The following is a 12,151-nucleotide window of genomic DNA, read 5'->3' on the forward strand; positions in this document are numbered from 1 at the left end:
CGCGGCCTCAAATAATTCTGCCATTCAAATATTGGGACCTCGTGCCAGTGTTGTTTGCAGAAAAATACCGCTGCCCAAATTCAGAAGACCCGATTCTGATACCTTCCATGCAAGTTTCATGAACTTCTTCTTGACCTAGTTTAGCATTTACTAAAGGACATATTTATGGCTTGATAGATGAATACACAGTGTGAGCCGTGCTTCCAAGAGACTGCGGTTTTAGGAAAAAAAATCAAGTTAGAACTGCATACTAACTAATAGAAGCATATAATATTTGGAAGAACTTGTATTATGCGGGATGGTTCAGAGATCACATTCTTCGACGACTGGTTGTCCCAACAGCCACCGACTGTGTAAACATTGGCACGCTGCGTTATTTCATTGTTGCACATCTGTGCATGTCGCTTTTTCAGCGTAAACATTATTGCATCCATGTCCTGCATAATCTAGTAATTCTAGTTGCTAGTAGCCATCTGTGTCGTTATATGTTCCTTATGTATTTGTCCCCTACACCAGCAGCTGATATGTCTACACACATCTGCATGGCTTTGGGATGCCCCATTCGAACGTTGGTGCAAGACGCTCTGGGCAAACTTGTGCCTGATGGCTGAGTAGCTTGTGATAACGGCTCCGAGTGTCAACTTAGCCAACATAGGCAGGCCGTATCCTAACAATGACGTCTACACTACCATTACATAATTATAGGTTCAATGGAGATCACCATCACCGCAGCATTACTTGTATTTTTCAAAGCAACAGATTTGGTTGGCAGGTACTTTCAATTATGTTAACCGCGAGGAGCAGAACATGTTGCAGCTGCCAAAGGTTTACCTCAAGTTGCTGTGGTATTACACTTCTTCCGCATAAAGAAAAAAAGGGGGGTGGGGGTAAGAAGGAAAGCAAGCTTGAGAAGTTTATTTTCCTTCCCACTAACAAAAGCTCCTTGCAAACAACACTGGCAGAGAAGTATCCTTGCCAGAGTTATTGCAGATCACATGATGCACTGGCGTTAATTTGTTAATTAGTGAACTAATACGATAACGCCTCTCTCGTTGCAATATTTTTGATGGCACAGACACACACAGTATCTTGAAGGGTACCATTTTTACTTTTGCTGCCAGAAGCTTTATCTTTTGGAACACTTTCCAATCTTAAAATTAGGACAGCTGCTTGCAATCGTCACCAATTCAATCTATCCTACATCTCCACAAAATACTACTGATAATAACTGCAATCATTCTTTCATAACTCTTTCTCAGCCAAGAAAAAAAAAGAAAAGAAAAATTAAAATTTTGCTGAGCCCTGTTGGGGCTTCAATTTGCAACGACTTTTTTTTTTGTCCCTTCGATCCAGTTTGTTTCTTATCTATCGCACCTAGCGGCACGGCAGTGTGCGAGTTAAGGGCGACAAGTGAAAAGAATGGATAAAATGGGAGAACCGTTACAGAAACTTGCCCTTGAAATCAGCATATCGACAATCACATGAAAGCTGCGGCAGTATTTGATAACAATTACCTTCCTTTGATTATATTTTCTTTATCTCTCGTGCCGAGAGCGCAAGCCTAGCTATAATACTGGCGAAGCAACGTGCAAGCCAATGGTGAAGGGAGTAGAAAAAGAAAAGAAGCAGTACAAGATTTATCCTACGACTTAGGTCAGCTATAGTAGGAGCAACCGTAGTCTTAGTTTCGAGCGCCTGTGTGCCCATGCCACCGAAAAAATAAAGGGGGGGGGTGTTAAAGACTGCAAGGAGTCGTAAGCGGAGCAAGCGCAGGCCACAATGCCTATCGGGTTTGGCAGGCAAAGTCACCGGCTCATAGATGCCCGAACTGCGAAGGTGGTCGTCTAGCCTACGCAGAGCTCTGCGCCGCTCCTGGACATCCTCCATGCCTTGCAGCTCCTTGAGTTCGAGCTGAGAGAAGGGTGCCGGGATTTCTGTCTGCACCTTCTATTTCACCTAACTCTCTCATTCACCCAACGCGCACCCAAATATTTTCAGCAAAGCACACAACAGAGAGAGAGAGAGAGAAAAGACATATGCAACGCAACAAACTTGAGCAGATCTCACAAATGTGACGAGACATGTTTCTGCAGTAAAGCAATGCAAGTGTACAACTAACAACACCAGGTTAATTTTTCTGACTCAAAATTTGTCGGTTGGAAGACGGCCACTGCCACAAATTCGCTTCGAGGCCCTGTTCTAGCATACATATCTTCATAATGTACGTGTCATTATGTATGGGATGGGACATGTGAGCAATACTGCTCGTATATTCAACCTGCTAAATGCTAATCCCTTTATATTACATTTAATAGACCAAACAAATTCTTCGTTTGCATTTAAAAAGTGGCTAACACAACTCCTTTTGGAAAAGCAGTGCTAGCTTCTGCATTCCACATACAAATGCATTACTCGAAACTTGTGTCACTACTGCACGAGTGCTCTTTACATAAAATGTTCTCGTTACTTTATAGACCCACGGACATACTCACACTGATCTGCACTTCTACATTCTTTTAGTGTTTCTGCTGTTTACTGCACTCAATGTGCTGTCTGAAACTGATACTGCTGTGCGTGTGCCTGCTGTGAGGTGATTGCTTGTATCACATTTAGTCAACTAACTGGGACATCTATGCTGTACTGATAACAAATGAACAAAACAACAGCACAAAATATCTTTTTATCTTTCTGTCAAGACTTCTTGGTCTCAAAAGGCTCACTATGGTGAATTCACTTAGAGACCTCCCCTTACATTAACATTTGTGCAGTGTACAGATCATCACATGTGGAGACAATAAATTTCAATTTCAAACTTAAGTGACACCGATTCTTTTTCTGAAGTTTTCTTGGCCACAACAATGCAAGGACAGGGAATATTATTACACAGTAACATTACCTACCAAAAAGTGTCATAACTACAGCTGAAATCTGCACACTAGCATTACCAACATATGCAGTTAATGACCTAACCTAGCGTAGACTTAGGTGAAAATATAAGCAAGTGAAATGGCCCTGGGTTACTGGTTTGTCAATTTAGCTATGTTGTCACACCTTGCTTAGATACAGAGCAATAAAAAATTGCACAATAGAAAGCCCTGGTTTTTCAGACCATGTATGCATAACACCAAGCAAGAACGCGCAACTTCAAATTTCAAAGCTGGTATAGTTGAAGTTTTTGTAATTGACATGTGAGAGAATTTGCGGAACAGACAATGCGCACGTAAGGCTTTGCATTGCATAGCTTTCTACATGCGAGTATTGAGGCTTTGACCACAGTCAACTGTCACTTGAATGATATGTAAGTATCACAATCAGCCTTAAAAACCAAGTAAGGTATGGCTGGAGACACCGCAGCCCATTGTAAAAGTGAGTAGTAAGTAAGAAGTTTTCTTGGCCACAAAAATGCAAGGACAGAGAATATCACTGCACAGTAACATTACCTACCAAAATGTGTCATAACTACAGCTGAAATCTGCATACTAGCATTACCAACATATGCAGTTAGGGTATGTGACCTAACCAGTAACGAAGTCACTATCAAAGTCAGTTTAGCCCCAAGCTGAGTCAGCAGAGACACATAAAACTCTTATTGCACATAGTGCAACTCAGCAGATAGTGAAGGAATCGCCGCATTTGTGAACAGCGGCGGTACACCTACTCATCAAGACCAAGCAGGAACAAAGTTGAAACCAACACTGCAATTGATCTCATGTGCAAATTCCAAAGCAACACGTAAAAATGCCATTGCATCGACTGTTCCTCAGTTGACATCCAAGCTGTTATTCCACAGTGGAGTACTCCAAGCTTGAACACTCAGCAAAAACTCTTAATTCGACTTTTGTTATTTCAGAAATATCGAATAATTCGGTCCGCTGGCAAGTCCACTGGTCTTGCCAAGCCGTGTGCGTTATTTAATGGCATCGAGCTCTCGTTCATTCAGATGTATTTGGTCGTACACAGAATAATTCGAACGACCCTCAGAACATGGCGAGTGCCCCAAAAGAGCAAGAGTGGATTGAGCAGCCAACCGAAATGAAGCGGCAGAGTCTGCATCACCATAGTCATCGGTGGGAACCATACAGGAACACTGGAATGCTTCACGTTTATCTGTGCCTATTGGCTGCGTGTATGCCTTCAGAACCTGCATAGTCACCAACCAAGATCGCGTCGACAGCAACCATGGTTTCATTCGCAGCAGTAGCGGCATACAGTAGTTTAATATTGACCCCAAGTGCCTGTCGGCGACGTGCCTTAAGAACTGCGGTGTCACCATGTCACCAAGCTCGAGTACTCATGCTATAGGCTACTTGGATATTAGCAGAGAAGCAGTTAGGGTGCAAGTGTTTACACAACAGTTGCGTCCTCCAACCTTGAGTAATTACACATTACAATCATTACAGCATGTGGATATCAGATACTTGGGTCTGTACAGTCCACAGAACAGCTGAGTACACCAAACTCAAGTACTCATGCTTCAAAGTACAGTCGAACGCCTTATAACAAAGTGCTTGAGGCCCTCTAAATGATTTATTACAGGTCGCTTCGTAGCGAAGGTCACGCACTACACCACTTACAATAAAACCGGGACAGAATTATTCCTTCGTTATACAGGCCATTTCGTTGTAGAGGCGTTCTACTGCTTTGGATATTAGCTGAGGAGTACTTGAACAGCAAGTACTCCTCTGCCGGCATCCCAACAGCCCTTGGGTAACAGGCTAAAGAGTACCCAGTCTCCACTCACCGTGGTGAGTCGCTCAAGCGCTGCGAATCGCTCCTCCTGAGCGGCAGCCGACTTTTCGAAAGCCTCGTGCCGCTTGAGAAGCTGCTCCACCTCGTCAATGGTGTGTCCCAGCTCCTGGCTCAGCAGGTACGGTTCCTGGGCTAGAAGCCAGTGTTCGGCGACCGAGGCGTCCCGCGCAAACTGGTACACCTCCAGGATGAGCTGCAGGTGCTCCCAGCGCTCGTCCCAGCGGGCGCCCAGGGCTGCCCGCTGCGTACTCAACGCCAGCAGCTTCTCCTTGATCTCGCCCGACGCGTAGTGGTTCCGCGCCAGGAGGTCACGGCCCAGCGCCAGGCAGGCGGAAAGGTTGTCCTCGCGAGCGTCCACCTCGGCCTTGAGGCTCTGGTGGTTGTTCATGAGGAGCTCGACGCCCGAGACGTCGCGCGGCTTCTCCGAGCTGTTCATCTGCCGCACGACCTCCTCCATCCACAGCAGCAGGTCCCGCACCATGCTCAGGAAGCGGAAGAGGTCGCCCGTGTCGGCGAGGCGCGCCCGCCGGCTGTCGCACGAGCTCAGCAGTCGCTGCCATGCCGCGACCACCTCCGCCTCGCGCGTCTGCGAGACGGTGCAATTTCAGGCTCGTCAAAATTAGGTATTGGAAAAAATACAAAGAAAAGCATGAAGAATGAGTTATTGTGCACCGGCCCCTGGCATACCAGCAGCAACCCACAGAGTCAATTTACTATTTCCACTCATTAAAGCCCTGTTCGCAACGAGTGATTTGACTTTCAACCGTAAGCAATTCCAGGTCATGCACTTCTCCGTTCAAAAGACTAAAGAGGATTCTTTAGTTTGAGAAACCGTTCAGCATGCAAGGAACTTCGAAAAGCACAAGAGCCGCTGACTATATCCTGCTCAATTTGCATATTCTCGACAGATCATCAAAGCTAAGCAAGCACTGGGCTTGTTGAGTATTTGTGAGGGAGACTACCTAAGAGTGTCGAATGCTGAGGGGCCGCTCAACGTTACACCAGTTTCCATGGGACAAATTCAAGGAAACATGCATGGCTCCTGTCTGAAGGTCCTGAATTTTTTAATGTCTCGGCTTGCCAAAGTCTGCAAAGACTCGGTTGACCTGTATCCTTATTCTTTAACGATCATCTTTGGAGCTATCACTTTAGTGGATGCTGTCTCCCTAAGCCAACAGCTGGAACACCCATGGTGCCAATGAGGCATCATTGGAAGTCATGTCACGCAAAAGTTAAACTATTCCTAAAGTCATCAACAGCGATTATGGCCTCCGGTCTCTACTCAGTTCTTACTGTGTACTTCGTGGAAAAGATTTATGGCAAGGGGTTTGTTTGACAAGCAGTGGGCAACAATATTCTGGCCACTCTGTCCACCTCCATACCTGGATTTCACGCGCCTTGTCCCCTGCATATGCGGCTCCCAACTGTGATGCTTGTGACCGAATGCCCTCCACGGCCGAACCAAGGGTCTGCAGGTCGTTCTCAAAGTTGGCCTGCTTCCGCTGGAGGTTCGACACACTGACGGCGTCCCGGCCCAGCTCCTCAGACATGCCATTTTGCTTCTCCTGCAATGGGCAGAACAGTAAATAAGCATACTCTAGATGTGATCATATTGAACAGAGGTGCTAATTACCTCCACAGAGAGAGAGAGAGAGAGATAATAAAGAGAAAACACTCAAGCCAGCACTCAGTTTTACAAGGTCTAGCTTTAGCTCAAGCTGTATCTCTAGTAATTGTACTGATTATCAATTTTCCTAAAGAGTTTACTCTTCCCAGCTTGTGTTACTGCTTTTGAGCAATGCTGCGACACCTTCTTCAAACTTCAAAGATGTTGATTATTATTTAAAATTCCTGTCGACTGTACGAGCACTCCGAACAGAAACTTTGCACTAAAGTCGCAGCAAGTATGACGTGCGCCCCCAAAAGAAACAGTTATGTTTATTTATAAACTTTATGAAATATTCATGGAAAACACAGAGAAAGTGGGAGATGGAAATTCAAGACAATGAGCAAAATGAGAAGGTAAAAGAGGGAGCCAATGTTTCGACAAGCAGACTTGAAAAAGACAAGTCCACTCGTTGAAACGTTGGCTCCTGCTTTTAACTTGTTTTCGTTTTGGTGATCAACATGAAATATTCATATAACATCAGCAGAAATTTCAGAAGCTGCTATATTACAGTGGTTCATTGAGTGGGGGGGCGCTGCTGCCAGTACATCTGAATAATCGAGCGAGTATGAAAAACAGGCTCTGGGAAAAATTAGTCAATCACTGCTTCGCATTGATTTGAAATCAATTTTGCCCTAAACCGGACAGAAATGAAATGACCATAAGGTTATTTGTGGCGCTATGAAAATCGTAAGGAGGCTGTAAGAAATTGGGCGCTTTACGATAATATAGTAAATCTTTGCAAGTATGACAGCTCTTGTCAGTTAAACGTGCGAGCTTTCAACGCTATGTATCATGTCCACAAAGTTAGAATAGGCTCCAAACTAAGTATACCAAGCTGAAATCATGCTGGGAATGCATAAAGTGTTGAAAACATGAACAAAAGAACACATTTTATTTAGTCCTAAGTAATTCTGTTGATTATGGCTTAACACGATGCAAATAGGATGCGACAGAATGTGTTTCTCGAAAACCAGCTTTAGATGTGTTTGTATAGCCTGCCCTCTCCCCCACACTTTTGTGTAATGCTTTCAGGCCTTCAAGGTGACAATCAATGAAATGAAATAATTTGGAGAACGACTAGGGAAAGAAAGAGCACCACTCACAACTAAGTTTATTCAGAGCAGACAAGTTTACTTTTTATGGGGAAAGTGCCGGCACACACAAACACATATTTATGCATCGCAATCAAACATCACCAAGAAACATGACTCTTGCATCATCGACACGTCTCTGGCTGTGCACAAGACTAAACACGAAGTATTTATTTGATTGTATGTTAGAAGAGGCACATACTTTTGCAATTTCATCTCCTTGAACGGATTGCAATGCGTAAACGTGTTTGCGTATGCCGACACCTTCCCTATAAAGAGTGAACCCGCGGTCTCATTTCACATTGTTTCAGGTCCAATTTCCAGCATGAGTACCAACCAATTAGTCGAGGAAAAAGTAACGATACGTTCATGTATTGGTGGTCCTCGACAGCACACCTGTAGCCACCTAACACTGTCCCAGTGGTCGGGCAAGCAGCACTGACCAAAATTCGTTGGTAGACGTCCCGGCAGTCGTGGAAGAACCGGTGGAGGTCCCACGATGCCGCTAACACCTGCGCCCGGGTGTCCATGAGCTCGAGCAGGTCGGCCCAGGCCTCCTGCAGCGCGTCCTTCCACTGAGCCGCCTGTGCCGCATCTGGTCCCGTCATCAGGACCTCTGCCTGGCTGCTGGCCTTCTGCACGCGATCGTCACCGATGGTGCGCGTCTCGTCCCGGAAGGCGTTGAAGCGCTCCCGCAACAGCGTCACATGCTCATAGTCCTGACCCAGCTCCTGGGAGCTGGCCACCACCTCCCTCTCGGCGATCCACTGCATGAGGTCGTCGACCTCGCGGCTCAGGGCGAACAAGTGCAGGGCCTCCTCGAGCTTCTGCCGCCTCTCCAGGGCCAGGTCCCGTAGGCCCGCGTACAGCTTGTCCACTTGCGACTGCCGCACGGCAATCTGGTCGCTGCGTGTCGAGGATGAAGTACGTAAGAACCCATGCAGCCTAAAGAAAGTGCATGATTTCCCTGGCTTCTCAAGACAAAACCAGCAGCTCTTCTGAGCCCGCACTCACAAAATGTTCTTACACTAGGATTGCTTGTACGGGCAAACATTGCAGCCGATCCTGATTCTGGGCATACAATTAGCAAGAGCAGCTGGCCAGCCAATGGCAAAGAACACTAATCAGCGAAAAGCTTTGTGAATTCAGTCCCTAAGTTTTACAAAATTGGCAATGTTAGTAGGCTGAGAATGAATGCATTTACTGTATTTAGAACATAGAACACCAAATAAAATCTCAACATATTAAAAAAAGAACCAAAAGAAATACACACACATGCACATAATCCAGGCGCACAACAGAAACGAAATCTTCAGCCGCAAAAAGCATTGGCACTTCTCACCTGTCAGGATGACCTTCCTGAACCAGCCGCCGCGAAGTGTCACCCAGCTGCCGCACCGTCTCGGCGTAGTCGTCCACGGCCGCCTCGAGGTTCTGGTGTTTCTTGCGCAGCTTCTGGGCCGACGCCTCGTCCCGGCCGCGGTCTTCCACCATCATGTACAGCTCCTGCTCGCTCATCCAGGCCTCCGCCTCACTGGCGTCGAAGTAGTACTGGTGCGCCTTCTCCGAGATGAGCAGGTCTTCGCGCCGTGCATCCAGGGCCCGACGCAGCTCGGCCCACAGCTCTTCCAGCTCCTTGGCGAGCCGCTCGAATTCAGGCCCGTCCTGGTGTCCTTCGGCCGCGAGGCGGCGGCCGTCCTCACAGATGGCCACCACCCGGGGCTCGTGGTGGTCGACCTCGTGCCGGAGGGACTGCTCCTTCTTGCGGAGCATCTGCACTCCAAACAGGGATGCGCCGCGGTCGGGCGACTTGACCAGCGGCATCTTCTCGGCCACCCACAGCTTCTCGTCCTCGACGTCGCGCCGGAACTGGTACGCCTCCTTCTTCTTGAGTAGTTCTCGCCGCCGCTGCTCCAGTGGGGCCTGGAGCCGCTCGAAGCGCTGCTCCACGACAGCCCGCCGAGTGACGAGTTCCTCGACCCTGTCCGGATCAAGCTTCTCCAAGTATTGCGCCTGTCCCTGGAGGGCGTCCACCTGCTTTGCCTTCTGCGCCATCTGGTTCTCCACGTCCCGCTGCTTCTGCAGGATGGTGGTGACTGAGGCCAGGTCCTGGCCGGTCTCCGAGACGAGCACCTGCGACTCGAGCTCGTCGATCCACGAGTCGATGTCGTCGCACGTCTGCTCATACAAGACGTGGCGGTTGTCGTCGAAGAGGCGTTGGCCCTTGGACTGGGTCGTGTCCTCCAGGTTGTTGAACTGCTGCTCCAGCTCCTGGAGCTTGGGCTCGACGAGGGGCGCCATCTCGGGCTTCTCGGCCACGAGGGCGCGCCCCGCCTGCTGGGCACGCTCCAGACGCTCCTTGTTGGCCTGCACCTCGGCCTCGAAGGCCTGGTGCCGCGTCCACTTGGAGTGCACCGTCTTGGCGCTGCGGTACGTCTCGTCTTGGGCTACAATCATCTTCTCCTGGATCCATTCGGTCAGCTGGTCGCAGTCCTGGAGGAACTGGTGCAGCGCAAGCTGGTCGGCCAGACGTGCCATCTGCTCGCTCGCCTGCTTTCGGTTGGCGTCTCTCCTGCAAGACACCATCAGCGCCATCAACAGAAAGAAATGAGCCAGAAAAGTGACGACAAGGATTTGATGAGAGACCATCTGAGGTATCATGTTACGAACAGAAGAAATGCAGCTGCTGATGAAGTAAACAAAAATGGGAGGAGGAGTTAAAGGGTGTATGGACGGTGCTTCAAAAAGAACAACAGACCTGAAGCACAAATCTGTCCAACTTCTCCGCCATGTTTGCTTGGACAGTAACTATGCTTTCGTGCCAGAAGTGTCAATCTATTTCAATCTGGCAAACTAATAAACTGATTGACAAACTAATGAAAACTGCCAAAACAGGGAGTACCGAGAAACGCAGCCGTCAACAAGAGCATTCACCAAGCACTGAAGGCATGCTTTTCAGAGTTTCCAGACCAGCACCCTGCAAGCAGCAAAACCAGACCCTTGTCCCTGAATTCATTTTGACAGCTTTCAAAGCCGTGTTCCATAGTAAAACAGACCTGCCATGTCCTGTACTGCAGACATTTCCTACAACACAACAACTTGACCCTGCAAAAGTGAAACTTATTCTGGTACGACATCACTGTAGTGTAATATGTAGCATGCTTGAAAAACGCTGCTAGAGTCTAGATGCTGAACAGACTTTGGGGGAGAAAGCTCACCTCTCGAGGATGGAGTCGGCCTTCTTGCGGATCTTGTCGGCATCCTTGTGACCCTCGCTGCACAGTCGCTGAGCGTGTTGAAGCACAGCGTTGATCTTCTCGTCGTTAGCCTCCATGGTGGTGAGGAAAGCCTCGTGACGTTTGATCAGGTCCTCCACTTGCTCCAAGCTTGCCTGCAGACAGACTCCTCAATGCTCATTGTGCCGTTGCCGGTTTCTACAACACAATGGCACCAGACTGTAATGGACTACAGCGACCTGCCATGGCAGTCAAAATCCAATTTCTGGGCTAAAATACACAGCCACAACATGTGTATTTTCTTTCTTTCATCCTGCTATTTGGCAACCTTCGCTCAAAAGTACAAGGAAGCTAGCTCACTTGGTGACGTTACTGCAACTTTTGGATTAACTTATATACTCGTGTATAAGCCACCCCTGTGTGTAGCCAACACCCTCCACTTCCAGACGCAAAAATTTGAAAAAACAAACAAACAAAGCAAGCCGAAAATGCGCCTAGTCCCAAAAAGTGCTACAAGATGGCGCCAGTTAGTTTTTCCCACTCACAACATACCATTATCATCCTCGTTGCACATTGACCTAACAGACCGAGTGAAGGCTCGGCTGGTCAACTGCCGAACGAACTTCGTCATGATTCCTGATGGCTTGACGAGCGTGCTGCAACCGCTCAATGCTTGCGTAAACCAGTCATTCAAGACAGAATTTTGGTGGTGCTACACAGAGGGGATGGCCACGTGCAACGATGAAACAACTCCGACAGAGCGACTGAAGTGAGCGTCCCTTCAGCAAATGTGCAATTGGATTCTGGATGCCTGGTGTTTCGCGTCAGTGGACACCATCGCAAAGAGCTTTAGAGTCACGGGGATATCAAACGCCATGGATGGCACAGAGGACGTCCAGCTTTTGGAGCGCGCAGATGAGGCGAGCTCATCCGAGAGTGATTAACTTGAAAGCGGTGATAAATAGTGAAATAAAATGTTGATACCTGTCACCCATTTTTTAATTATCTGACACAGTAGTCACAGCTGCACTACAGTGTGTTAATGTGTAGCTGTAGGCCTGATTCATGTATAACCCACACCTGAGAAAATTTGATGAAAAAAAGTGCGGCTTATACACTAGTACATATGGTACTCATCCTTGGCAAGGCCGCACTCCTGGCAACTGGGCAGTACTCTGGCTGCCACTTAAGCGAAGCTACAAGCTGTCCTGGCTGGCGCTTGAGGATTACCTTCAGTGGCCCTTCTGTTTGTGACATGATGCAACTTGCAAACCATCGCTAGCTACACAGCTCAAAGCTCTGGGGACAATGCCCATTTTTTGTTCACCCTTGTACGGATGGCACTCCTGGCATCTGAGCAGCAATTTGGCTGCCACTTAAAGCTGACGGAGTCTTGCCCGACACTT

General features: G+C 47.8%; 1 protein-coding gene across 3 annotated transcripts in view; it reads right to left on the reverse strand.

The window, feature by feature from the left end:
- Window positions 1-12,151, reverse strand: part of beta-Spec (spectrin beta chain) — a 48,895-nt gene that overhangs the window by 13,881 nt on the left and 22,863 nt on the right. For all 3 annotated transcript variants that reach the window (XM_055072274.2, XM_055072273.2, XM_050180893.3), the window contains exons 13-17: window positions 10,728-10,900; window positions 8,852-10,081; window positions 7,953-8,415; window positions 6,132-6,314; window positions 4,742-5,335 (exon numbers count right to left, since the gene is read on the reverse strand). In XM_055072274.2, the coding sequence (XP_054928249.1) occupies window positions 4,742-5,335; window positions 6,132-6,314; window positions 7,953-8,415; window positions 8,852-10,081; window positions 10,728-10,900 (2,643 nt within the window). The remainder of the gene's footprint in view (window positions 1-4,741; window positions 5,336-6,131; window positions 6,315-7,952; window positions 8,416-8,851; window positions 10,082-10,727; window positions 10,901-12,151) is intronic.

The sequence above is a fragment of the Dermacentor andersoni genome, chromosome 7, assembly GCF_023375885.2.
Source record: "Dermacentor andersoni chromosome 7, qqDerAnde1_hic_scaffold, whole genome shotgun sequence".
NCBI lineage: Eukaryota > Metazoa > Arthropoda > Arachnida > Ixodida > Ixodidae > Dermacentor > Dermacentor andersoni.